The sequence below is a fragment of the Babylonia areolata genome, chromosome 17, assembly GCF_041734735.1.
Source record: "Babylonia areolata isolate BAREFJ2019XMU chromosome 17, ASM4173473v1, whole genome shotgun sequence".
In the NCBI taxonomy this organism is placed as follows: domain Eukaryota; kingdom Metazoa; phylum Mollusca; class Gastropoda; order Neogastropoda; family Buccinidae; genus Babylonia; species Babylonia areolata.
In genome coordinates, this window is record NC_134892.1 from 1553812 (window position 1) to 1581311 (window position 27500).

Consider the following 27500-nt stretch of genomic DNA (forward strand, 5'->3'; position numbering starts at 1 on the left):
TACATGGCGGGGTAAAAACGGTCATACACGTAAAAGCCCACTCGTGTGCATACGAGTGAACGCAGAAGAAGAAGAAGAAGAAGACTAGCCCGCCTTGCTGCTCGTGTCGGGGTGACCACACAGACGTGTGCTGGCGTGCACGGGTGACGGCCAACAGGATAAAATGAAACGACGATCTCCATAACATCTCCTGAAGTGGGAGATGGGTGGGTGGGTGGGGGAGGGGGTGGGTGGTGGTGACTGTGGCAATGAAGACATTCAGACAGAAGAATCATCGATACACACATGGGTTGGGAAACTATTCATTTGGGAGCAGAGAGAGGGGGAGAGACAGAGAGGGGGGGAGAGAGACAGAGAGGGGGGGAGAGAGAGAAAAAGAAAGAGGGGGGAGAGAGAGAGGGGGAAGAGAGAGGGGGGAGAAACAGAGAGAGGGGGAGAGAGAAGGTGGAACAAAGAGAGAAGGAAGAGAGAGGGGGAGAAACAGAGAGAGGGGGGGGAGAGGGGGGGGAGAGAGAAAAAGAAAGAGGGAGAGAGAAAAAGAGAGACGGGGGAGAGAGAGGAGGAGAGAAACAGAGAGAGGGAGAGAGAGAGAGAGTTTGTGTGTGTGTGAGAGAGAGAGAGAGAAAGAGAGGGGGGAGAGAAAGAGAGAGGGGGTGGGGGGAGTGGACAGGCAGACAGACAACCAAACCAACACAGACATTTCGAGTCCTACTTAAGGGAAAGACAGAAAGTGATTGGTATGGACAGACAGATAAGGGAAAGACAGAAAGTGATTGGTATGGACAGACAGATAAGGGAAAGACAGAAAGTGATTGGTGTGGACAGACAGATAAGGGAAAGACAGAAAGTGATTGGTATGGACAGACAGATAAGGGAAAGACAGAAAGTGATTGGTATGGACAGACAGATAAGGGAAAGACAGAAAGTGATTGGTATGGACAGACAGATAAGGGAAAGACAGAAAGGGGTTGGTATGGACAGACAGATAAGGGAAAGACAGAAAGGGATTGGTATGGACAGACAGATAAGGGAAAGACAGAAAGGGGTTGGTATGGACAGACAGATAAGGGAAAGACAGAAAGTGACTGGTATGGACAGACAGATAAGGGAAAGACAGAAAATGACTGGTATGGACAGATAAGGGAAAGACAGAAAGTGACTGGTATGGACAGACAGATAAGGGAAAGACAGAAAGTGACTGGTATGGACAGACAGATAAGGGACAGACAGAAAGTGACTGGTATGGGCAGACAGATAAGGGAAAGACAGAAAGGGGGTGGTATGGACAGACAGATAAGGGAAAGACAGAAAGTGACTGGTATGGACAGACAGATAAGGGAAAGACAGAAAGTGACTGGTATGGACAGACAGATAAGAGACAGACAGAAAGTGACTGGTATGGACAGATAAGGGAAAGACAGAAAGGGGTTGGTGTGGACAGACAGATAAGGGAAAGACAGAAAGTGACTGGTATGGACAGATAAGGGAAAGACAGAAAGGGGTTGGTATGGACAGACAGATAAGGGAAAGACAGAAAATGACTGGTATGGACAGACAGATAAGGGAAAGACAGAAAGGGGGTGGTATGGACAGACAGATAAGGGAAAGACAGAAAGGGGTTGGTATGGACAGACAGATAAGGGACAGACAGAAAGGGGTTGGTATGGACAGACAGATAAGGGAAAGACAGAAAGGGGTTGGTATGGACAGACAGATAAGGGAAAGACAGAAAGGGGTTGGTATGGACAGACAGATAAGGGAAAGACAGAAAGGGGTTGGTATGGACAGACAGATAAGGGAAAGACAGAAAGTGACTGGTATGGACAGACAGATAAGGGAAAGACAGAAAATGACTGGTATGGACAGATAAGGGAAAGACAGAAAGGGGTTGGTATGGACAGACAGATAAGGGAAAGACAGAAAGTGATTGGTATGGACAGACAGATAAGGGAAAGACAGAAAGTGACTGGTATGGACAGACAGATAAGGGAAAGACAGAAAGGGGGTGGTATGGACAGACAGATAAGGGAAAGACAGAAAGTGACTGGTATGGACAGACAGATAAGGGAAAGACAGAAAGGGGTTGGTATGGACAGACAGATAAGGGAAAGACAGAAAGGGGTTGGTATGGACAGACAGATAAGGGAAAGACAGAAAGGGGTTGGTATGGACAGACAGATAAGGGAAAGACAGAAAGGGGTTGGTATGGACAGACAGATAAGGGAAAGACAGAAAATGACTGGTATGGACAGATAAGGGAAAGACAGAAAGTGACTGGTATGGACAGACAGATAAGGGAAAGACAGAAAGTGACTGGTATGGACAGACAGATAAGGGACAGACAGAAAGTGACTGGTATGGACAGACAGATAAGGGACAGACAGAAAGTGACTGGTATGGGCAGACAGATAAGGGAAAGACAGAAAGGGGGTGGTATGGACAGACAGATAAGGGAAAGACAGAAAGTGACTGGTATGGACAGACAGATAAGGGACAGACAGAAAGTGACTGGTATGGACAGACAGATAAGAGACAGACAGAAAGTGACTGGTATGGACAGATAAGGGAAAGACAGAAAGGGGTTGGTGTGGACAGACAGATAAGGGAAAGACAGAAAGTGACTGGTATGGACAGATAAGGGAAAGACAGAAAGGGGTTGGTATGGACAGACAGATAAGGGAAAGACAGAAAATGACTGGTATGGACAGACAGATAAGGGAAAGACAGAAAGGGGGTGGTATGGACAGACAGATAAGGGAAAGACAGAAAGTGACTGGTATGGACAGACAGATAAGGGAAAGACAGAAAGGGGTTGGTATGGACAGACAGATAAGGGAAAGACAGAAAGGGGTTGGTATGGACAGACAGATATGGGAAAGAGAGAAAGGGGTTGGTATGGACAGACAGATAAGGGAAAGACAGAAAGGGGTTGGTATGGACAGACAGATAAGGGAAAGACAGAAAGGGGTTGGTATGGACAGACAGATAAGGGAAAGACAGAAAGTGACTGGTATGGACAGACAGATAAGGGAAAGACAGAAAATGACTGGTATGGACAGATAAGGGAAAGACAGAAAGGGGTTGGTATGGACAGACAGATAAGGGAAAGACAGAAAATGACTGGTATGGACAGACAGATAAGGGAAAGACAGAAAGGGGGTGGTATGGACAGACAGATAAGGGAAAGACAGAAAGTGACTGGTATGGACAGACAGATAAGGGAAAGACAGAAAGGGGTTGGTATGGACAGACAGATAAGGGAAAGACAGAAAGGGGTTGGTATGGACAGACAGATATGGGAAAGACAGAAAGGGGTTGGTATGGACAGACAGATAAGGGAAAGACAGAAAGGGGTTGGTATGGACAGACAGATAAGGGAAAGACAGAAAATGACTGGTATGGACAGATAAGGGAAAGACAGAAAATGACTGGTATGGACAGACAGATAAGGGAAAGACAGAAAATGACTGGTATGGACAGACAGATAAGGGAAAGACAGAAAGTGACTGGTATGGACAGACAGATAAGGGAAAGACAGAAAGGGGTTGGTATGGACAGACAGATAAGGGAAAGACAGAAAGGGGTTGGTATGGACAGACAGATATGGGAAAGACAGAAAGGGGTTGGTATGGACAGACAGATAAGGGAAAGACAGAAAGGGGTTGGTATGGACAGACAGATAAGGGAAAGACAGAAAGGGGTTGGTGTGGACAGACAGATAAGGGAAAGACAGAAAATGACTGGTATGGACAGATAAGGGAAAGACAGAAAGGGGTTGGTATGGACAGACAGATAAGGGAAAGACAGAAAGGGGGTGGTATGGACAGACAGATAAGGGACAGACAGAAAGTGACTGGTATGGACAGATAAGGGAAAGACAGAAAGTGACTGGTATGGACAGACAGATAAGGGAAAGACAGAAAGGGGTTGGTATGGACAGACAGATAAGGGAAAGACAGAAAGTGACTGGTATGGACAGACAGATAAGGGAAAGACAGAAAGGGGTTGGTATGGACAGACAGATAAGGGACAGACAGAAAGTGACTAGTATGGACAGATAAGGGAAAGACAGAAAGTGACTGGTATGGACAGACAGATAAGGGAAAGACAGAAAGTGACTGGTATGGACAGACAGATAAGGGAAAGACAGAAAGGGGTTGGTATGGACAGACAGATAAGGGACAGACAGAAAGTGACTGGTATGGACAGATAAGGGAAAGACAGAAAGTGACTGGTATGGACAGACAGATAAGGGAAAGACAGAAAGGGGGTGGTATGGACAGACAGATAAGGGACAGACAGAAAGGGGGTGGTATGGACAGACAGATAAGGGACAGACAGAAAGGGGTTGGTATGGACAGACAGATAAGGGACAGACAGAAAGTGATTGGTATGGACAGACAGATAAGGGACAGACAGAAAGTGACTGGTATGGACAGACAGATAAGGGAAAGACAGAAAATGACTGGTATGGACAGATAAGGGACAGACAGAAAATGACTGGTATGGACAGATAAGGGAAAGACAGAAAGGGGTTGGTATGGACAGACAGATAAGGGAAAGACAGAAAATGACTGGTATGGACAGACAGATAAGGGAAAGACAGAAAGTGACTGGTATGGACAGACAGATAAGGGAAAGACAGAAAATGACTGGTATGGACAGACAGATAAGGGAAAGACAGAAAATGACTGGTATGGACAGATAAGGGAAAGACAGAAAGTGACTGGTATGGACAGACAGATAAGGGAAAGACAGAAAGGGGGTGGTATGGACAGACAGATAAGGGAAAGACAGAAAGGGGTTGGTATGGACAGACAGATAAGGGAAAGACAGAAAGTGACTGGTATGGACAGACAGATAAGGGAAAGACAGAAAGGGATTGGTATGGACAGACAGATAAGGGAAAGACAGAAAGTGACTGGTATGGACAGACAGACAAAGAAACAACACAGTCAATGAAAACAGAAAGCTGATGCAGTTTATCAACAGTTTGTTTTATTGTTTCCTTGTCTTCACCTGTGATACATCAACTCACAATTATTATTGGATTATTTGGTTGTTGTTGTTGTTGTCTGTTATCATTCTTTACATTGCACATTAGAAGGCTTCAGACAAAGGAGACAAACCAGCCATGCCTCTCAACTGTTGGAGGAACCAAATTAAGTCATAATCACTTCTTCCTTCCTTTATCCCCCCCCCTCCCCCACCCTTTCACCCCTGTTCACTCGTCCTTCCTTTTCCTGCTTTCATTCCATTCTTCCTTCCTTCCCCCCCCCTTTTCACTCATCCTTCCTTCCCTGCTTTCATTCCCATTCTTCCTTCCTCCCCCCCCCCTTTCACTCGTCCTTCCTTCCCTGCTTTCATTCCCATTCTTCCTTCCTTTATCCCCCCTCCTCCTCCCACCCTTTCACTCGTCCTTCCTTCCTTGCTTTCATTCCCATTCTTCCTTCCTTCCTTCCCCCCCCCCTTTCACTCGTCCTTCCTTCCCTGCTTTCATTCCCATTCTCCCTTCCTTCCCCCCCCCCTTTTCACCCCTGTTCACTCGTCCTTCCTTCCCTGCTTTCATTCCCATTCTTCCTTCCTTCCCCCCCCCCCTTTCACTCGTCCTTCCTTCCCTGCTTTCATTCCCATTCTTCCTTCCTTCCCCCCCCCTTTCACTCGTCCTTCCTTCCCTGCTTTCATTCCCATTCTTCCTTCCTTCCCCCCTCCCCCCCCTTTCACTCGTCCTTCCTTCCCTGTTTTCATTCCCATTCTTCCTTCTTTTATCCCCCACCCCCACCCCACACACCCTTTCATTCGTCCTTTTCCTTTCATTCCCATTCTTCCTTCCTTCCCCCCTCCCCCACCCTTTCACTCGTCCTTCCTTCCCTGCTTTCATTCCCATTCTTCCTTCCTTTATCCCCCCCACCCCCCTTTTCACCCCTGTTCACTCGTCCGTCCTTTTTCTGCTTTCATTCCATTCTTCCTTCCTTCCCCCCCCCCTCCCCCACCCTTTCACTCGTCCTTCCTTCCCTGCTTTCATTCCCATTCTTCCTTTCTTTATCCCCCCCCCCACCCCCCTTTTCACCCCTGTTCACTCGTCCGTCCTTTTTCTGCTTTCATTCCATTCTTCCTTCCTTTATCCCCCCCCCTCCCCCACCCTTTCACTCGTCCTTCCTTCCTTGCTTTCATTCCCATTCTTCCTCCTTTCCACTTCCTTCCCGACTTCCACAAACTGTTTCATTCTTTCTTTTTCCATCTTCCTTTCTTAAGTTATAAAAAAAAATACATCATATAAAAACAAAATTATAAAACAACCTCTCAATCTTCGTGAATCTTTTTTTCCCCTGATTTTTTTTTTCGATCAATAGTTTTCTCTGTGCCTCCTTCCTTCCTTCCTTTCTTTCTTCTTTATTTCTTTAGTCATTCATTTATATTTATATGGTGAAGACAAATGAGAAGAAGAATAACAATAATCGTAGAACTTTTCTTTTTGATCTGTGTCGGAATATTGAAGAAGAGAAAAGAGTGGGTTTTTTTGTTTTTGTTGTTGTTTTTGTCTATCAAACACAGTCTGAACAAGATAATTTGAATCCACCAGCCTCTTTCTCTGTCACTATCATGGGTGATCTTCCTTCAAATGAGAAAAAAAAAAGCCAAGAAGCTATGCAGCTATGCTTGTCTTGTGTCTGATGAAACACAGGCTCGCTTGTCGATCACGTCTTTTTTGTTTAGGATCTGAGGGAAACAGAAGCCTTGTTATGGTAAACAGTTCTGTTTGAAATAATTATAATAATTATCTCAGCCTGTCAAGTTATATTTACATAATATAATACAATCTTCAACACTGTCATAGAAGAGTAGATGTCTGCCAATATTCGGCATCAAACATGCACATACACACACCAACAGAAAACCCACATAATGCTGTTTCTCTGTCACCCCCTCGCCCCCCAACTCTCTCTCTCTTCAACTCAGTTTTGGTCGGCCAGAAACAAACGATTCAAACGAGTCGTGTACTCAGTATCTGCATTTGGTCGTCTCCCCTCCCTGTTTTTCCTCCAAATACCATTTCAGATGACAGCAACTCTTCGTCAAACAACTGCACTGAATATACAAATATTCCCTCACTATTTCCCTTACACGCACGCACACACGCATGCGTAAGCGCGCGTGCGTACACACACACACACACACATATATATATAATGTCGTTTGAAACAAACTAAAAAAAAAAACCATTAAAAAAAAAGGAGGGGAAGAAAACTCTAAACATTTGATGGAAAGATGTCTTCCCTTTCCTATTTTAGTATGACTATCCTGGTGTCTGTGACATGCCTGCCTGTCTGTGTGTGGCTGTCTGTCTTCCCGCTTCCTATGACTATCCTGGTGTCTGTGACATGCCTGCCTGTCTGTCTGTGGCTGTCGGTCTTCCCGCTTCCTATGACTATCCTGGTGTCTGTGACATGCCTGCCTGTCTGTCTGTGGCTGTCTGTCTTCCCGCTTCCTATGACTATCCTGGTGTCTGTGACATGCCTGCCTGTCTGTCTGTGGCTGTCGGTCTTCCCGCTTCCTATGACTATCCTGGTGTCTGTGACATGCCTGTCTGTCTGTCTGTGGCGGTCTTCCCGCTTCCTGTGACTATCCTGGTGTCTGTGACATGCCTGCCTGCCTGTCTGTGGCTGTCGGTCTTCCCGCTTCCTATGACTATCCTGGTGTCTGTGACATGCCTGTCTGTCTGTCTGTGGCGGTCTTCCCGCTTCCTGTGACTATCCTGGTGTCTGTGACATGCCTGCCTGTCTGTGTGTGGCTGTCGGTCTTCCCGCTTCCTATGACTATCCTGGTGTCTGTGACATGCCTGTCTGTCTGTCTGTGGCGGTCTTCCCGCTTCCTGTGACTATCCTGGTGTCTGTGACATGCCTGCCTGTCTGTCTGTGGCTGTCTGTCTTCCCGCTTCCTATGACTATCCTGGTGTCTGTGACATGCCTGCCTGTCTGTGTGTGGCTGTCTGTCTTCCCGCTTCCTATGACTATCCTGGTGTCTGTGACATGCCTGCCTGTCTGTCTGTCTTCCCACTTCCTATGACTATCCTGGTGTCTGTGACATGCCTGCCTGTCTCTGTGTGGCTGTCGGTCTTCCCGCTTCCTATGACTATCCTGGTGTCTGTGACATGCCTGTCTGTCTGTGGCTGTCTGTCTTCCCGCTTCCTATGACTATCCTGGTGTCTGTGACATGCCTGTCTGTCTGTCTGTGGCTGTCTGTCTTCCCGCTTCCTATGACTGTCCTGGTGTCTGTGACATGCCTGTCTGTCTGTCTGTGGCTGTCTGTCTTCCCGCTTCCTATGACTATCCTGGTGTCTGTGACATGCCTGTCTGTCTGTCTGTGGCTGTCTGTCTTCCCGCTTCCTATGACTGTCCTGGTGTCTGTGACATGCCTGCCTGTCTGTGTGTGGCTGTCTGTGTTCCCGCTTCCTATGACTGTCCTGGTGTCTGTGACATGCCTGTCTGTCTGTCTGTGGCTGTCTGTGTTCCCGCTTCCTATGACTATCCTGGTGTCTGTGACATGCCTGCCTGTCTGTCTGTCTCTGTCTGTCTTCCCGCTTCCTATGACTATCCTGGTGACTGTGACATGCCTGCCTGTCTGTCTGTGGCTGTCTGTCTTCCCGCTTCCTATGACTATCCTGGTGTCTGTGACATGCCTGCCTGTCTGTCTGTGGCTGTCGGTCTTCCCGCTTCCTATGACTGTCCTGGTGTCTGTGACATGCCTGCCTGTCTGTGTGTGGCTGTTGGTCTTCCCGCTTCCTATGACTATCCTGGTGTCTGTGACATGCCTGTCTGTCTGTCTGTGGCTGTCGGTCTTCCCGCTTCCTATGACTATCCTGGTGTCTGTGACATGCCTGCCTGTCTGTCTGTGGCTGTCTGTGTTCCCGCTTCCTATGACTATCCTGGTGTCTGTGACATGCCTGCCTGTCTGTCTGTGGCTGTCTGTCTTCCCGCTTCCTATGACTATCCTGGTGTCTGTGACATGCCTGTCTGTCTGTGGCTGTCTGTCTTCCCGCTTCCTATGACTATCCTGGTGTCTGTGACATGCCTGTCTGTCTGTGGCTGTCTGTCTTCCCGCTTCCTCCCTCTCTCAGTTTTGACCTTTATCCGGCTGCCCCCCCCCCCCCTTCCCCCTATCTCTCTTCCTGTATAATGATGTTAATGACGTCAGGACGTTGCTTTCCTGTGTTATAATTGTGTCAGCATCATGTTTATGTTTATTTACTATTTGACCGTGTGGTGTAGTGGGTTTTTTTTTCCCCCATTATAAATCCTCGTGTGTTGGGTGTTTTGGTTGATTTTCATGATATGACTTCTCTGCTTCAACAGTACCCTCCCCTCGCCCCCCTCCACTTCCCCCCCCCCTTTCTTTTGTCTTCTTTTCCTTACTCTCTTCTTCTGATGGCACAATGAAAAAAAAAATGAAAAAAAAGCTACTTATATAAGCCTATTCTTTCCTCCCAATTAACTAAGACCTGACTTCACACACACACACACACACACACACCCATCCACCCACCCACACGGACGTATACGCACGCACGCACTTTCATCAAGCTTTACGTCATACAACTGCATTATGATCAAACGTCTCCCCCACCTCCGTCTCTCTCTCTCTCTCCCTCTCTCTCTTTCTCGCTCTCTGGTGACTCAGCTGACAAAATCACATTTCACACCTTAAATACGACTGATGACATTAAAAGTATTGATCCAACAAAGTTCAAAGACACCACTTCTTCTTTCATTAATGGAAAAGGTATCGAAATCACATAGTCACAATATCGGTAACATTCACAGTAATGCACATATTTTTTGGGGGACAAAATATCATACACTCGCTCAACCTTTTCCCTATTTTTCTCTCAGTGTGTGTGTGTGTGTGTGTGTGTGTGTGTGTGTGTGTGTGTGTGTGTCTGTGTGTGTCTGTGTCTGTGTGTGCGCTTGCTTGCTTGCTTTCAAATCGCAACCCTTTCCTAGGAATTCGTCAAACCAAAAGCAAGAGCACAGTCACACAGTTCAGTTGGCCTCTATTCAAACCATAAATACATGCGGACTGGAGGAAACGTCCACTCCAGAAAAAGAACAAATCAAGTCTCTCGACTATGTACACACACACACACACACACACACACACACACACACAGCCGTGCCCGTCATGAAGCATTACTGACACCAACATTCTTGCACCACGCCACCCCAACCCACCCATCCCTACCCACATACACAACCAGGCCCGCACTCTACAACCCCCACCCCAAAAACAAAAACCAACCAACAACAACAACAACAAAGAACCGTCGTTCACATGTTGAGCACTTGGCGGTTGTAGTTGAGCATGATGAGGTCGGACAGCAGACGGTTGTGGCAGGCCCCTTGCAGCCCTGCCCGCGTCCCGTACACCTCGGACCCGTCGTGGGGGGCCACCTGGTGGTGGTGGTGACGGGGGTGGCCCCCAGCTCCCCCACCCCCACAGCCCACTCCCTGGGGGTCCGGAGGCAGGGCGGCGGGCAGGGAGTACACCTCAGAGGCCTGGCGAGAGGAGGAGGAGGAGGAGGCCTCGCTGTACACCCCCCCGCCCCCGCCGCTGATGCTCTCCCTTTTGGTGGGGGCCGCCGACCTCTCACCCCCCTCTCTCTTCTCCCCCGTGGCACTGGTGGAAGAGGAGGGCCCCCCCACAGTCTTGGAGGGGTGGTGGTGGTGGTGGTGGAGGTGTTTGACCTTCAGCCTGCGTGGGTGGTGGTGGTGGCTGGTGGATTTGGCCGGAGGTGTGGAATAGAGCAGGGAGTAAGGGTAGTCTGGGGGACTCCTGCCCCCGCCCTTCCCCTTCCCCCTTCCCTCTTGACTGCCCCCTCCCCCTCCTCCTCCACCTCTGCTGGCTCTCTCAGCCTTACTCCGCGCCTGGCTGGAGGTGGTGGTGGTGGTGGTGGAGATGGAGGAATAGGAGGAGGAGGAGACGGGTGGAGGAGGAGGAGGAAGGGAGGGAGGAGAGGAGTACAGGGTGGTCCAGGAGGACAGGCCGGCGGAGTCTGCGCTGCCTCGTCGTCCCTCCTCCCCCCCGACACCACCCACCCCCACACCCCCACCCACACCCTGGGTCTGGTCCGGGCCCCTGGTAGGGGTGGGGGTGGGGGTAGGAATGTCCCTGGAGAGCAGCATCTGTCTCTCCCTGGGGGGAGCTAGGGCACAGGCGTTGTCTTTGGGGTTGGGGGCGGTGTGGCTGTGTTCGTGGTGGTGGTGGGGGTGGTTCTTGGTGCCGCGCTCCCCGCCTTTCCTCTCCCTCCCTTCGCGGGGGTGGTGGGGGTGGTGGGGGTGGTGGTGGTGGCGCGACTTTCTGCACCCGCCTGAGCACTTGCCCTTGTTGGGGTGGGGGACGCGAGAGGCAAGGCAGCCTGGCGCCGTGGCTGTTGTTGTTGTTGTTGCCGTCGTTGTTACAGTTGCTGTTGTTGTCCCCCCAGCCGCCTCGGCGAGTCGCGGGAGGGAGGAGGAGGAGGAGGAGGAGGAGGGAAAGTAGGAGGGGGTTGCCGCCCCTGTCCCGGTTCGAAGTTCCCTGACCCGGCAGGGGTCGTCAGTCAACGGCGACGGAGCCGCCACCACCACCTCCCCCGTCACCTCCTCGCTCTCCCCCCCGCCCTGCACCTCAAAGCACGGCACCTCCACCTCCAGCTCATCCTCCTCCTCCTCCTGCCCCCGCCGCCTCCTCCTCCTCCCTTCCCCGCCTCCCCTCCTCCTCCGACAACACCCTCCTCCTCCTCCCCTCTCGCTGCTGTCCCCTGCAGCAGCAAGGCCAGGCCCGGCCTGCAGGGCTAGCAGGCCCGACTCGTAGTATCCGCTGCTGTTCTCAGACTCGGACAGGTCCGCCATGGTGCCGTCGTCATCAGAGTCGCCGCCGCCGTCCTGGGAGGAGGTGGGGGAGACGGTGGAGAGGGTAGTGGTCAGGCTCTCTCCAGCCTCGGACGCCCCCTCCCCCTCCCTCTCCTCCTCCTCCCCCTCTTCCCCCTCCCCGTGCAGGTGAACCAGTTTCTTCACCTCGCACCCCAGACTGCGCGTGAGCGCCACCTTGGACAGGAAGTAGTCGTAGCTGGTCTGGTCGCTCTCGCTGGACGTGCTGACGTCGTACTCGAACCCCGTGTCGCTGTTCTCCGCGCGACTGCGCACGGCTGGCGAGGACGGGTGGTGGTGGTGGTGGTGGTGGTGGTGAGGGCCTGCTCCTCCCCCCTCCTCCTCCTCGCCGTTGCGGAGCATCTCTTTCAGCATGTTCTCCACGGCCTCCAGTTCCTGTGGGAGCAGCACCCCGCCGCCGACGCCGTCCCGACCTCCTCCTCCTCCTGGTGGCGGCGCAGCCAGGTCGGCGTGCAGCGTGTGTGAGCACAGCCGGAGCAGCAGGGCGTCGATGGTGGCGGGGTCCAGCTCCGCGCTCTGCCCGGGCCTCAGCTGCAGCACCTCCGTCAGCGCCGTCTGCTCCATGGGGCTGGGCAGGAAGCGAACACTGGCCCTGCCCCAGCTGCTGCTGACCCCTTTCTCCTCCTCCTTCTGCTCCTGCCCCCCTCCAGCTGCCTCCCCCTCCCCCTCCTCCTTCACTGACTCAGGCTGCTGCTGCTGATGATGATGATGCTGCTGTTGTTGTTGTTGTTGCTGCTGCAGTGACGATGACGGCGGCAGCTCAGAGGGGAACTCAGTGTCTGCCCTCGTGGAAGCAGGGAAGGGTTGTTGATGTCCCGAGTCAGTGTCGGGGCAGGGTTGTTGTGGCTGGCTCCCGTGCCCTGGCCCCTCCTCCTGCGTGCTGTCCGAGGACTGTGGAGGGGCCGGCACACTCTCTGCACTCTGCGGCACCACGCCTGGGCCCGCCCCTGACTCGGTCCTGTTGTTGTGAAGGAAGGGGTGGTGGTGGTGGTGGTGGTGTAGGGAGTGGTTGATGGCATGGCGGGTCTGTTCATCTATAGCTCCGTTGTTGGTGTTGTTGGGGTGCTGGATGACAGGGGTGGTGGGGGTGACGCTGACGCTGATGTTCCTGCCGTCCTTGTCCACGCCGATGCTGATGGGGGAGGTGGTGAAGGTGTCGGCGGATGAGGAGGACAGTCTGCCCACACAGTCATCACCATCATCATCACCATCATCATCATCATCATCATCAGAAGTCATCATCTTCATCATCATCATCATCATCAGAAGTCATCAACATCAGTGGTCATTACCATTAGTAATCATCATCAGTAGTAGTCATCAGTAATCATCATCATCATCGTCATTGGTAGCCATCATCATCTTCAGTCGTTATCATCATTTTTCATCATCAGTAGTCATCATCATGTCCATGAGTCTGGGTTTGAACCTGAAGCCTTTCTCCCAACTTTGACTGGAAAACCAAACTGAGCGTGAAGTCATTCGGATGAGACGACCAACCGAGTTCCCGTGTGTAGCAAACACTTGACGCACAGCAAAGCACTACCCATGGCAACAAAAAGTTGTCCTCTGGCAAAATCCTGTGACCGAAATTCACCCCAGCAGCTGTGGAGGCAACAGCTGTCCGGATTATCTGGACTAGACTTTCATTCTAGTGGCGAGTGTATTGCTCAAGTGACACCCCCACTCTCTGAGCCGAGGGTGGCCCCCCAAAGGCCAACTGGCCCCCAGGGCTGTCGCTCTAAGAGCCAGTGCCATGTTCCCTCCTAGTTCCACACTCACAGTCCTTCACAAATGACAGTGGAAAAAACACTGATCCCACATCTCTCACTCTGTTGATCTTACATCTTTCACTCTATTGATCATACAACTCTCACTCTATTGATCATAAAGCACCCACCCTATTGATCACACATCTTTCACTCTATTGATCACACATCTCTCACTCTATTGATCATAAAGCACCCACTCTATTGATCACACATCTTTCACTCTATTGATCATACATCTCTCACTCTATTGATCATAAAGCACCCACTCTATTGATCACACATCTTTCACTCTATTGATCACACATCTCTCACTCTATTGATCACACATCTTTCACTTTATTGATCAAAGCACCCACTCTATTGATCACACATCTTTCACTCTATTGATCACACATCTTTCACTTTATTGATCATAAAGCACCCACTCTATTGATCACACATCTTTCACTCTATTGATCACACATCTTTCACTTTATTGATCATAAAGCACCCACTCTATTGATCACACATCTTTCACTCTATTGATCACACATCTTTCACTTTATTGATCAAAGCACCCACTCTATTGATCACACATCTCTCACTCTACTGATCACACATCTCTCACTCTACTGATCATACCACTCTCACTCTATTGATCATAAAGCACCCACTATATTGATCACACATCTCTCACTCTACTGATCCCACACCTCTCACTTTATCGATCACACAGCTCTGACACTGTACTGTTCACATGGTACTGATGCACTGACCACACGGCTCTCTGACTCTACTGCACTGACCACACGGCTCTCTGACTCTACTGCACTGACCACACGGCTCTCTGACTCTACTGTACTGACCACATGGCTCTCTGACTCTTCTGCACTGACCACACGGCTCTCTGACTCTACTGTACTGACCACACGGCTCTGACTCTACTGTACTGACCACACGGCTCTCTGACTCTACTGCACTGACCACACGGCTCTCTGACTCTACTGCACTGACCACACGGCTCTCTCACTGCTGCACTGACCACACGGCTCTCTCACTCTACTGTACTGACCACACGGCTCTCTCACTCTGCTGCACTGACCACACGGCTCTCTCACTCTACTGCACTGACCACACGGCTCTCTCACTCTACTGCACTGACCACACGGCTCTCTGACTCTACTGTACTGACCACACGGCTCTCTCACTCTGCTGCACTGACCACACGGCTCTCTCACTCTACTGCACTGACCACACGGCTCTCTGACTCTACTGCACTGACCACACGGCTCTCTCACTCTACTGCACTGACCACACGGCTCTCTCACTGCTGCACTGACCACACGGCTCTCTCACTCTACTGTACTGACCACACGGCTCTCTGACTCTACTGTACTGACCACACGGCTCTCTCACTGCTGTACTGACCACACGGCTCTCTGACTCTACTGTACTGACCACACGGCTCTCTGACTCTACTGCACTGACCACACGGCTCTCTCACTGCTGTACTGACCACACGGCTCTCTGACTCTACTGCACGTGGCTCTCTCACTCTACTGTACTGACCACACGGCTCTCTGACTCTACTGCACTGACCACACGGCTCTCTCACTCTACTGTACTGACCACACGGCTCTCTGACTCTACTGCACTGACCACACGGCTCTCTCACTCTACTGCACTGACCACACGGCTCTCTCACTCTACTGCACTGACCACACGGCTCTCTCTCTACTGCACTGACCACACGGCTCTCTCACTCTACTGCACTGACCACACGGCTCTCTCACTCTACTGCACGTGGCTCTCTCACTCTACTGCACTGACCACACGGCTCTCTCACTCTACTGCATTGACCACACGGCTCTCTCACTCTACTGTACTGACCACACGGCTCTCTGACTCTACTGCACTGACCACACGGCTCTCTCACTCTACTGTACTGACCACACGGCTCTCTCACTCTACTGTACTGACCACACGGCTCTCTCACTCTACTGCACTGACCACACGGCTCTCTGACTCTACTGCACGTGGCTCTCTCACTCTACTGCATTGACCACACGGCTCTCTCACTCTACTGTACTGACGACACGGCTCTCTCACTCTATTGTACTGACCACACGGCTCTCTCACTCTACTGCACTGACCACACGGCTCTCTCACTCTACTGCACGTGGCTCTCTCACTCTACTGCATTGACCACACGGCTCTCTCACTCTACTGTACTGACGACACGGCTCTCTCACTCTACTGCACTGACCACACGGCTCTCTCACTCTACTGCACTGACCACACGGCTCTCTCACTCTACTGCACGTGGCTCTCTCACTCTACTGCATTGACCACACGGCTCTCTCACTCTACTGTACTGACGACACGGCTCTCTCACTCTACTGTACTGACCACACGGCTCTCTCACTGCTGTACTGACCACACGGCTCTCTCACTGCTGTACTGCTGTCCAAAGCACAAGAACTCACCTGACAGCGGCCAGCAGACGGGTCAGGTTGATGGCACTCAGCAGCCGGTCACTCATGTCCACCCCGCCGTCGCCGCAGCGGCCACCCTCGCAGCCGGGGCTCCCAAACACGCTGCTGCCGCAACAGCTGGGGCTGCTCCCGTCGCCCCGGCTCGGGGAGTCGTGGCTGCAGCAGTTGGCCAGCGCCGCCCCTTCATCCGCCCTGCCCCGCCGCCCCACCACGGCGCAGGTGAAGGCTTTGTCGTGCGGCGAGGGGTGGAGCTCTGAGCCGTTGTGGTGCTGGGGGGGAGCCGCTCGGAAATCGGACGGCGTCTGAGGCAGCCGCTCAATGGGCACCACCATGTAGGGACTGATGTTGCGGCTGTAGGTCCAGCCCCAGGGAACCGCCGCCGTCGTCGTCGTTGTCGTCGGGTAGGGGTCCTCCCCCATCCTCTTGGACGCCTTCTCCCTCGCCAGGTGGATGCGGAGCTCGCCCTCCGGGGTGCAGCGAAACGGGAGGTCCGGGATCTCCTCGTAGATGTGCAGGGACTTGTCGTCATCGGTGGTGACGCTGCAGGATGACGTCACGTCTGCCGGGGTGGGGGGCAGGTCTCGTCTGTACTCGCCGCCTGTCTGTTGCTGCTGTTGTTGCTGCTCCTGCTGTTGTAGTTTCTGCTTGAAGCCGTAGTCGTCCTCTTTGCTGTGCAGGCTGGCGGTGGGGGAGGAGGAAGACTTGCGGGTCTTCTTGCTGCGGTCCTTCAGCCAGCGGAACATGGCGGTGGGGGACGGGGGGTGGGGGTGAGGGGGTAAGGGGTGGGGGGGAGGGCTGAAGACGGACCGCGGGAAAGGGAAACCCTCGTCACTCCTGTACCATCCCACTGTCCACCCCCGTCACACTCCTATCTTCCCTCGTCACTCCTGTACCATCCCACTGTCCACCCCCGTCACACTCCTAGCTTCCCTCGTCACTCCTGTACCATCCCACTGTCCACCCCCGTCACACTCCTAGCTTCCCTCGTCACTCCTGTACCATCCCACTGTCCACCCCCGTCACACTCCTAGCTTCCCTCGTCACTCCTGTACCATTCCACTGTCCACCCCCGTCACACTCCTATCCCACTGTCCACCCCCGTCACACTCCCTTCCCTCCCCAGTCAACAACAACCACACAAGCACAGTCAGGGTCAAATGACGACACCGCTCGCAAAACGTGACGTCACAAGGGTCTGCGCTGAAGTCATGTTGCTGGTGGTGCCAGTGGAACGAACTCCACAAGCCGCCGTCACAGCAGACAACACAGTTTGTGCTCAGTCACTCCCATGGTCGGACCGGATTGTAAAGGGAGCACGTGGCGTTCGTTCTGCTGAGTACTCAGCAAGTCACGCGGTGTTCCGATCACAGGGCAGCGTCCGGAAGACGTCTTCAGCCACGTCATGCACAGGGCTGACCTGAAACATGGGAATGGTGCTTTCAAAATGACATGTCACACAATGTGTGGGAATGTGTAAATTATATACATCCTCACCTCTCTCGCTCTCTCTCTCTGGTCAGGTCTTGCCTAAAATACTAATCCTTGAATAAAATCATTCCTTTCTGATCTCTCTCTCTCTCTCTCTCTCTCTGTAGTAGCAAGGACAGGTTGGAAGAACAGGCCATGCCTGAAACAGTTATCCTTGAATAAAATCGTTCAGTTCTGACCTCTCTCTCTCCCCCCCACAGATGTTCTCCCAATGCCCTTCCACCCCCACCCATCCCCTCCTCTCACACCAATCGGATGTCAGTCATCCAGGAAATCTCCCTGGAAGTGCAGTCACTATGAAGACCGCGTGGCGGGCAGCAGCCTGTCACGTCCTGGCCTATGCAAGCAAGTAGGAAGGCGGGATGGCGGTCGTGGATAGCTCTCTATCGGTGGATAGATCTACACTTTCACGGAACGGTGCAGCTTGATGGAGAGACACGCCTCAGCTGACACCAGGGAATAATCAATGAATGTACACACACACACACACACACACACACACACACACACACACACACACATTTTGTGTGCGTGTATGTGTGTGTGTGTGTGTGTGTGTGTGTGTGTGTGTGAAAGAGAGACAGACAGATACTGCCACAGAGAGACTCGCTCCTCGGCTCCATACATTTCAGGTCCCAATGATGTTCCTCTTCCCAAACCAACCCCAACCGGCTCACCCCCCACCCCCCCCCCCCCCCACCCCACCTCTCTCTCCACCAGACGTTGAATGATGACTGTGATAATAACCACTAACAGGAGAAGAAGGTGGAAAAAGTGCCCTGCTCCCTGGGCTACGCACACACGTGTACTTGACCTCAGTGCACGTTAAAGAACCAACGACATCCCCCCCCCCTGCCCCCTTTCATCCCAAAACCTCTTCAACAAGGTCCGAAAGAGAAACGGAATCCAGTGAACAGCATACCCCAAACTGAATGAAGCAAACAGGCAACGTAACTAATGACGCTAGCAGCAACAAAGGCGATGCACTGTTTCCAAGGGGGCGTCCTGTGTGTTAGCATGTTTGCAAACGCGTCGTTAGATATAAAGCTAATAAATAGAACATGGCCGGGCGTGTTTTCACTGCCAGCCGCGCCAGATTTAAAAGACGGGAAAAACCACACAGGGAAACGTGCTGACACTGAACAACAACAACGACAAACAAACAACAAAACAACAACAACAAAACAAAAAAAAACAAAAAAAACAGTCCAGACCTGCAGACCGGCAACACACACACACACACACACACACACACACACACGCGCGCGCGCGCACACACACACACACACGAGGCAGCTTGAAAAACCCGTCTTTTACGACGCTGGGTCACAAAAGACAAAACAATATTTAAAAAAAAAAAATTGACAATAAATCCACATTCAACCCTCCTGCCCCTCTTCGCTACACAAATTCCCTTCTCCTCCCCCCTCCCCCCACCCCTGTCCCCCCTCCCCCGCACTTCCATGACATTGTTTCACCCCTTCCACAATCACAGTGCACCACCACCACCACCACCATCCAAACTTTCCCCTCGCCAACCCCTCTTACGTTCAGTGCATGTCACGTAACACACTGCTGCATCAAGTGTTCTTTCCCTTCAGAGGGGATCACAGCCCAGTTGTATGACCTTAACTGCACTGTCGCTAACTGCACCGTCGCTATTGCACTGTCGCTAACTGCACTGTCGCTAACTGCACTGCACTGTCGCTAACTGCACTGTCGCTATTGCACTGTCGCTAACTGCACTGCACTGTCGCTAACTGCACTGTCGCTATTGCACTGTCGCTAACTGCACTGTCGCTATTGCACTGTCGCTAACTGCACTGCACTGTCGCTATTGAACTGCACTGTCACTAACAGTACTGTCGCTAACTGCACTGTCGCTAACTGCAAACGTACGCACAAAAGACCAATTTACCTGAGAATAAAGCGCCTCAGTGGTGTTTCAAACCACATTCTACACGTATGTATTTTGCAAGCGTATGCTTCTGGTTTGCCTGCTTCATCCATTCAGTCCCTTCAGCGCATACAAAACTCTGCTGCCCGACTCGTCCTCAGAAAGAAAAGATCTGAGCACGTCACTCCTCTTTTGCAACATCTCCACTGGCTCCATGTCTCACACCGAATAAAGTACAAGATCAGCACTCTATGCTACAAATGTATTCACAAATCAGCCCCTTCCTATCTCTGTGGCTGCCTTCACCTCTACACTCCATCTCGCTCACTACGATCAGTTTCGGATCCACTTCATTTACGCATACCCAGATTCAAACTCTCGACTGTTGGCCGCCGTATCTTTCTCTGTCTCTGGACCTTGCAATTGGAATGAACTTCCTCTTTCGCTTCGTCAAGTCTCCATACTCAGCTCTTTCAAGTCTGGCCTTAAAACCCACCTCTTCCCAAAATAGCCTCCCTTCCCTGCCTCTTCCTTGTCTTCAGTTTCTCCAGTTTTAGAGTTATGCGTGCGTGAGAATGACTGGTGCGAAAGCGCTTAGATTTGTCTATGCACAAGATTCAGTGCTATATAAATACCATTATTATTATTATTAAATAAATAAATCAATAAATAAACAGATACACAGACAGACAGATACACAGACAGACAGACAGACAGATAGACAGACAGATAGATAGATAGATAGATAGATAGATAGTGTTTTGTGCAGTTAATGACACTCTGTACTGTGCAGTTAGTGACATTGTGCAGTGTGTGCAGTGACAATCCGCAGCTCCAAAGACACGACAACCAGTGCAAGAACGCAGCCAGACAACAGAAGTGAGTTGCAAAGCAAGGCACAATTGGACCCTTGTGGGGCTGTATCAATGCAAAGGAACCCGTTCTGCTCTGTGGCTCCTGTGAAGAGGACATCAAGGCCGAACGAAGGGGTCGTCGAGTGAGAGTTAATGGCGAGAGATGAGAATGTGTTCCAAGGTGGTTGTTCTGTGTGTGTGTGTGTGTGTGTGTGTGTGTGTGTGTGTGTGTGTGTGTGTGTGTGCGTGCGTGCGTGCGTGCGTGCGTGGTGTGTGTGTGTGTGTGTGTGTGTGTGTGTGTGTGTGCGTGTGTGTGTGTTTCTCCCTGTCTTTTGTTCCTCTCTCTTTCCCATCAACACCCCCCCACAACACACATACCTTTCCCGCACCCCCTCCCCCCCCCCCCCCGGCCTATGCCTCCACCCCCCCCCCCCTCCGAACCCCAAACATCCAACCCATCCACCCACCCCCACCCCCACATCCTTCCACCATCCCAGATCCTTTGAAAGGCGAGTTTACTACTCGGGGGATCAAAATGAAAAGAAAGAAAAGAAAAGGGGGGGGGGGGGGGGGGGGGGGGGGGGGGGGGGGGAGGAAGGAAGGCGACAATAAAGAAAAAGGACTGCACTCTGGTCGAATGTCTGCAAATCTGCATATATACCTTTCAAGCAAGCACAGCTCAAAGGCGCGCGAACAGAAGCGGGTCACACTGACCTAAGTTTAGCAACCTTCACCTCACCCCCACCAACTCTCATGTCTACATGGTAATCCTTTTTGTTGTTGGTGTTGGTGGTGGTGGTGGTGGTGTTTTGTTCCCTCCCCTCCATCCCAGTGGACCTCTGTTCTCCCTTCAATCAACGTGTCTTGCTGGGGAAGTTCCAATTCATCACTTCATCCAAAATGAAGAACATTGCTAAGCTGGCATCGAGGCTCACAAACACCATACGCCAAATAACGACAGTAATCCATACCCACCTTTATTATGGAGTCCTGGTTGGTTGGGTTGGCTAAATGATGGTATCCATTGTATGTTCAACTGGAAATGAAGTGTTGTAACTGCAGTGTGTATGTTAACCTATATTATAGTGTAATCAAGTCCCACTCCTACGTAAAATGCTCCGATAGTTTGAAACAAATCTTTCCTTTTCAGTCTCCATACATTCATTTCATTGTACAAGTTTGCACTCTGCTCCCATTTCCCCACCAATATGCATTATCATCTTTTTTCTTTAAGAAAGAAAAAACGAACAAAATACAAACAAACCAACAAAAACCGACAACAAAAAACAAGGTCAGTGATAGTGATTGCTTACCACCGTGTACACGTGAACTGAATAAAAACAAAGTTAAAAAAAAAAACCGGTAAGTTTGGAGGTGACTTCTTTTCGTATTCTATTTTGTTTGTTCGTTCAGCTGTCAAAGGTGCCTGTCACCACTAAGTTGTACCCCCCCCCCCCTTCCTGCACAGTTTTCATCCTTACCAAACCAGTCTCCTTCCAACATCATTTCCTTTGGCCAGCTTTCTTTCCGTGGGAGGGGAGGGGCGGGGAGGGGTGGGTGTGTGTGGGGGGGGGGACAAAAAGAAGAAGAAGCACAAGTAGAAAAATCCAAGCCTATTGAATATCCACTAATTTGCATCTTCACAACTGGGTGGGTGTGTTGGGGGGGGGGGGAGGAGGGGGTTTCAGAGGGGGAGCGCGGGGGAGGGGAGGGGAGACGGGGGGGGGGGGGGGGGGGGGGGGGCGGGAGGGCATTACTTATTCCTCTCCTTCTCGTCCTTTCTCCGTACCCGTTCAACCCCACCCCCCTTCCACCCCCTCACTCTCCCTCTCCCTCTCTCTCCCTCTTCTCTGCCTGTCTCTCCCTCTTCTCTGCCTGTCTGTCAAAAGCTTCTTTGTCTGCCTGTCTTTTTATGTATCTGTGTGTCTCTCTTCTGTCTGTCTGTCTGTCTGTCATTTCCTGTCTGTCTCTCGGTCTTCTCCTCTCTCTCTCTCTCTCTTTCTCTCCCACTCTCTTTCTTCTTTTCTATGTCTTCTCTATGTCTATCTGTTCTCTCTCTCTCTCTTTCTCTCTCTCTCTTTGTCTATATTGTCCTCTACCTATTTTTTCTCTCTCTCTCCTCCTCCGCCTGTCTGCGTCTGTCTGTCTCTCTTTTCTCTTTGTCCGTCTTCCCTGTCTGTCTGTCTCTCTCTTCTCCTTTTACTCTCTCTCTCTCTCCCTCTATCTCTCTCTCTCTCCCTCTCTCTCAGGCAGTCTCTCTCAATCAGACAGACAGACAGAGAGGTCTACAGAGACAGCAACAGCTGTACTGAACTGGCCCCGGAGTTGACTGAGAGACAGACAGTGAGGCGGAAGGAGGAGGAGGGCAGTCAAACAGGGGGGGAGGAGGGGAACACAGACAGACAGTGAGGCGGAAGGAGGAGGAGGGCAGTCAAACAGGGAGGGGAGGAGGAGAACACAGACAGACAGTGAGGCGGAAGGAGGAGGAGGGCAGTCAAACAGGGAGGGAGGAGGAGAACACAGACAGACAGTGAGGCGGAAGGAGGAGGAGGGCAGTCAAACAGGGAGGGAGGAGGAGAACACAGACAGACAGTGAGGCGGAAGGAGGAGGAGGGCAGTCAAACAGGAGGGGAGGAGGAGAACACAGACAGACAGTGAGGCGGAAGGAGGAGGAGGGCAGTCAAACAGGGAGGGAGGAGGAGAACACAGACAGACAGTGAGGCGGAAGGAGGAGGAGGGCAGTCAAACAGGGAGGGAGGAGGAGAACACAGACAGACAGTGAGGCGGAAGGAGGAGGAGGGCAGTCAAACAGGGAGGGAGGAGGAGAACACAGACAGACAGTGAGGCGGAAGGAGGAGGAGGGCAGTCAAACAGGGAGGGAGGAGGAGAACACAGACAGACAGTGAGGCGGAAGGAGGAGGAGGGCAGTCAAACAGGGGGGGGGGGGAGAGGAGGAGAACACAGACAGACAGTGAGGCGGAAGGAGGAGGAGGGCAGTCAAACAGGGGGGGGGGGGGAGAGGAGGAGAACACAGACAGACAGTGAGGCGGAAGGAGGAGGAGGGCAGTCAAACAGGAGGGGAGGAGGAGAACACAGACAGACAGTGAGGCGGAAGGAGGAGGAGGGCAGTCAAACAGGGGGGGGGGGGGGGGGGAGAGGAGGAGAACACAGACAGACAGTGAGGCGGAAGGAGGAGGAGGGCAGTCAAACAGGGAGGGAGGAGGGGAACACAGACAGACAGTGAGGCGGAAGGAGGAGGAGGGCAGTCAAACAGGAGGGGAGGAGGAGAACACAGACAGACAGTGAGGCGGAAGGAGGAGGAGGGCAGTCAAACAGGGGGGGAGGAGGAGAACACAGACAGACAGTGAGGCGGAAGGAGGAGGAGGGCAGTCAAACAGGGAGGGAGGAGGAGGAACACAGACAGACAGTGAGGCGGAAGGAGGAGGAGGGCAGTCAAACAGGAGGGGAGGAGGAGAACACAGACAGACAGTGAGGCGGAAGGAGGAGGAGGGCAGTCAAACAGGAGGGGAGGAGGAGAACACAGACAGACAGTGAGGCGGAAGGAGGAGGAGGGCAGTCAAACAGGAGGGGAGGAGGAGAACACAGACAGACAGTGAGGCGGAAGGAGGAGGAGGGCAGTCAAACAGGGGGGGAGGAGGAGAACACAGACAGACAGTGAGGCGGAAGGAGGAGGAGGGCAGTCAAACAGGGGGGGGGGGAGGAGGAGGAGAACACAGACAGACAGTGAGGCGGAAGGAGGAGGAGGGCAGTCAAACAGGAGGGGAGGAGGAGAACACAGACAGACAGTGAGGCGGAAGGAGGAGGAGGGCAGTCAAACAGGGAGGGGAGGAGGAGAACACAGACAGACAGTGAGGCGGAAGGAGGAGGAGGGCAGTCAAACAGGGGGGGGGAGGAGGGGAACACAGACAGACAGTGAGGCGGAAGGAGGAGGAGGGCAGTCAAACAGGAGGGGAGGAGGAGAACACAGACAGACAGTGAGGCGGAAGGAGGAGGAGGGCAGTCAAACAGGAGGGGAGGAGGAGAACACAGACAGACAGTGAGGCGGAAGGAGGAGGAGGGCAGTCAAACAGGGAGGGGAGGAGGAGAACACAGACAGACAGTGAGGCGGAAGGAGGAGGAGGGCAGTCAAACAGGGAGGGAGGAGGAGAACACAGACAGACAGTGAGGCGGAAGGAGGAGGAGGGCAGTCAAACAGGGGGGGGAGGAGGGGAACACAGACAGACAGTGAGGCGGAAGGAGGAGGAGGGCAGTCAAACAGGAGGGGAGGAGGGGAACACAGACAGACAGTGAGGCGGAAGGAGGAGGAGGGCAGTCAAACAGGGGGGGGGAGGAGGGGAACACAGACAGACAGTGAGGCGGAAGGAGGAGGAGGGCAGTCAAACAGGGGGGGGAGGAGGAGAACACAGACAGACAGTGAGGCGGAAGGAGGAGGAGGGCAGTCAAACAGGGGGGGGGAGGAGGAGAAACAGACAGACAGACAGTGAGGCGGAAGGAGGAGGAGGGCAGTCAAACAGGGAGGGGAGGAGGAGAACACAGACAGACAGTGAGGCGGAAGGAGGAGGAGGGCAGTCAAACAGGAGGGGAGGAGGAGAACAGACAGACAGACAGTGAGGCGGAAGGAGGAGGAGGGCAGTCAAACAGGAGGGGAGGAGGAGAACACAGACAGACAGTGAGGCGGAAGGAGGAGGAGGGCAGTCAAACAGGAGGGGAGGAGGGGAACACAGACAGACAGTGAGGCGGAAGGAGGAGGAGGGCAGTCAAACAGGGAGGGGAGGAGGAGAACACAGACAGACAGTGAGGCGGAAGGAGGAGGAGGGCAGTCAAACAGGGAGGGGAGGAGGGGAACACAGACAGACAGTGAGGCGGAAGGAGGAGGAGGGCAGTCAAACAGGGGGGGAGGAGGAGAACACAGACAGACAGTGAGGCGGAAGGAGGAGGAGGGCAGTCAAACAGGGGGGGAGGAGGGGAACACAGACAGACAGTGAGGCGGAAGGAGGAGGAGGGCAGTCAAACAGGGGGGGGAGGAGGGGAACACAGACAGACAGTGAGGCGGAAGGAGGAGGAGGGCAGTCAAACAGGGAGGGAGGAGGGGAACACAGACAGACAGTGAGGCGGAAGGAGGAGGAGGGCAGTCAAACAGGAGGGGAGGAGGAGAACACAGACAGACAGACAGTGAGGCGGAAGGAGGAGGAGGGCAGTCAAACAGGAGGGGAGGAGGGGAACACAGACAGACAGTGAGGCGGAAGGAGGAGGAGGGCAGTCAAACAGGGAGGGAGGAGGAGAACACAGACAGACAGTGAGGCGGAAGGAGGAGGAGGGCAGTCAAACAGGAGGGGAGGAGGAGAACACAGACAGACAGTGAGGCGGAAGGAGGAGGAGGGCAGTCAAACAGGGAGGGGAGGAGGAGAACACAGACAGACAGTGAGGCGGAAGGAGGAGGAGGGCAGTCAAACAGGAGGGGAGGAGGGGAACACAGACAGACAGACAGTGAGGCGGAAGGAGGAGGAGGGCAGTCAAACAGGGAGGGAGGAGGAGAACACAGACAGACAGTGAGGCGGAAGGAGGAGGAGGGCAGTCAAACAGGAGGGGAGGAGGAGAACACAGACGACAGACAGTGAGGCGGAAGGAGGAGGAGGGCAGTCAAACAGGAGGGGAGGAGGGGAACACAGACAGACAGACAGTGAGGCGGAAGGAGGAGGAGGGCAGTCAAACAGGGGGGGGGGGGGAGAGGAGGAGAACACAGACAGACAGTGAGGCGGAAGGAGGAGGAGGGCAGTCAAACAGGAGGGGAGGAGGAGAACACAGACAGACAGACAGTGAGGCGGAAGGAGGAGGAGGGCAGTCAAACAGGAGGGGAGGAGGAGAACACAGACAGACAGACAGTGAGGCGGAAGGAGGAGGAGGGCAGTCAAACAGGGGGGGAGGAGGAGAACACAGACAGACAGTGAGGCGGAAGGAGGAGGAGGGCAGTCAAACAGGAGGGGAGGAGGGGAACACAGACAGACAGTGAGGCGGAAGGAGGAGGAGGGCAGTCAAACAGGAGGGGAGGAGGAGAACACAGACAGACAGTGAGGCGGAAGGAGGAGGAGGGCAGTCAAACAGGAGGGGAGGAGGGGAAACACAGACAGTGAGGCGGAAGGAGGAGAAGGGCAGTCAAACAGGAGGGGAGGAGGAGAACACAGACAGTGAGGCGGAAGGAGGAGGAGGGCAGTCAAACAGGAGGGGAGGAGGGGAACACAGACAGTGAGGCGGAAGGAGGAGAAGGGCAGTCAAACAGGAGGGGAGGAGGAGAACACAGACAGTGAGGCGGAAGGAGGAGAAGGGCAGTCAAACAGGAGGGGAGGAGGGGAACACAGACAGACAGTGAGGCGGAAGGAGGAGGAGGGCAGTCAAACAGGAGGGGAGGAGGAGAACACAGACAGACAGACGAGGAGGTCTAGGAGAGAGGGCGGAAGTGTGGAGGGGTGGGTGTGGGTGGCTGTGGGTGGGGAGAAAGGGATGTGTGTGTGTGGGGGGGGGGGGGGGAGGGGGGAGGGGAGGTAGGGGGGGAGCGTGCACTTTTAATAAATTATGCATGAACCGGACTTGGGATGGGCGTCGAATGGTGATTCTGCACCCAGCTACACCCTTCTTTTCTTCTTCTTCTGTCTCTCTCTCTCTCTCTCTCTCTCACACACACACACACACACTCTCTCTCTCTCTCTCTCTCTCACTCTCTCCAGATCCTTCCCTCTCACAAAAAAACAGGGTCTTGAATTTATGTGTCTGCTTTGACAGGTGATTTTGTTTGTAATAAATAAATAGACAAATAAACAAACGGACATGTAAATGAAAAAAGGCCATGTAAAGTTCATATAAACACTTAAAATACTGAAGCTCATGGATCTCACCATCCAGTAGAGGTACAAGGTCAAATAAATGTCTTTGTTTACGAAACAACACGGACAGGTTTGTTGAAAAAATGTCCTCAGTGGACAGCGGAGAAGAAAGACCTAAAAAAATAAAAAATAATAATAATAATCCAGCGAAAATGGCATAAGCAAATGGGAGAAATAAATATGGGTACTTAG

The 27500-nt window shown here is 52.6% G+C and overlaps 1 protein-coding gene across 2 annotated transcripts in view; it reads right to left on the reverse strand.

Annotated features, from left to right (window-relative positions):
* Nucleotides 1-9409: 9409 nt before the first annotated feature.
* The window catches only part of LOC143291574 (uncharacterized), a 96934-nt gene continuing 78843 nt past the window's right edge, over nucleotides 9410-27500 (reverse strand). For both annotated transcript variants that reach the window (XM_076601500.1, XM_076601501.1), the window contains 2 exons: nucleotides 16162-17587; nucleotides 9410-13101 (listed from right to left, as the gene is read on the reverse strand). In XM_076601500.1, the coding sequence (XP_076457615.1) occupies nucleotides 10326-13101; nucleotides 16162-16913 (3528 nt within the window). In that variant the 5' untranslated portion in view covers nucleotides 16914-17587 and the 3' untranslated portion in view covers nucleotides 9410-10325. The remainder of the gene's footprint in view (nucleotides 13102-16161; nucleotides 17588-27500) is intronic.